A 1,021-nucleotide genomic window follows, 5' to 3' on the forward strand; every position below is an offset into this window, starting at 1 on the left:
TATTATATTTTTTAACAGTGCATAAAATCTGAGCAATTTCTTCCACAACAGTACTGACTCTAAGGTGTAGCCTACAGTTCAGAGAAAGAATGCAGTGTAAATATTAATACACTGTAAAAACGGACAGCGAGGTCCATCAAATTCACAGAGATCCAACTCTAGTGTTCCTGTCCATTCCACTTTACCAATAGTGCATTCTGAGACAGCTCTCATCTATATGCAAATGACGGCACAGCGCTTTCTTCTTTTCCATAAAGCACAATATGAAGCTTTAGAGATGAGCAGGTGCACTTTGAGAGTGAGTCTATGGACATTGCTGATGAGCACAGAATTTTTCATTGGAAAAAAGGGAAATGTCCAAGATACTTGCTCATTCATTTGCCTTGCCATTAGAATGTTTTCCGAGACTCTGTGAACTTCATTATCTGAGCAATTACTGGTGCCAGGATTGTTTGACAGTGAGTTAGTTCATGAGTTGAGAAGCTGTCCGCTTTGGTGCGAGATGAACATGTTTGTTATGTCACTTATGATATTAAAAACTCTCACTTTACAGTGCTTATGGTTCTGGAGTTGAAATGTGCCACATGACAGACTTCAGAAAGTCAGAAAGGACGTATTTAATGCGTTTAGCAGCCAGAGCTCTAATTACTGAAGACATGAAAGATCTGCTCCGTAAATCTCTCCCTCTGTTCCACCCCAATAATCTCTATCTTGCACATATCAGAAGTCATTCATCCTACCTTGAATCAGATCACGAGCTGTTTGAAATCACTCAGCTCTATCGACCCATGAAAGACTTGCTTTATTCCCTCATACTGCACTGTTTTATCTCTCTGCAGCTCTCTCTGCGCACTTCAGGGTGTGTGAGCCTTACTCCGACCACAAGGGGCACTATCACTTTGGTTTCCACTGCCCTCGACTCTCGGACAACAAGACCTACATATTCTGCTGTCACCATAACAACACGGCCTTCAAGTACTGCTGCAACGAAACTGAATTTCAGAGTGTGATGCAGCTCAAC

General features: G+C 41.7%; 1 protein-coding gene across 1 annotated transcript in view; it reads left to right on the forward strand.

Annotated features, from left to right (window-relative positions):
- Positions 1-1,021, forward strand: part of LOC107587186 (uncharacterized protein KIAA1644 homolog) — an 11,395-nt gene that overhangs the window by 6,784 nt on the left and 3,590 nt on the right. The window contains exon 2 of the mRNA XM_016274853.1: positions 840-1,021. This exon is cut by the window's right edge and continues 1 nt beyond it. Within this exon, the coding sequence (XP_016130339.1) occupies positions 840-1,021 (182 nt within the window). The remainder of the gene's footprint in view (positions 1-839) is intronic.

This window comes from Sinocyclocheilus grahami, unplaced genomic scaffold (assembly GCF_001515645.1).
Source record: "Sinocyclocheilus grahami isolate Dianchi unplaced genomic scaffold, SAMN03320097.WGS_v1.1 scaffold90.1, whole genome shotgun sequence".
In the NCBI taxonomy this organism is placed as follows: domain Eukaryota; kingdom Metazoa; phylum Chordata; class Actinopteri; order Cypriniformes; family Cyprinidae; genus Sinocyclocheilus; species Sinocyclocheilus grahami.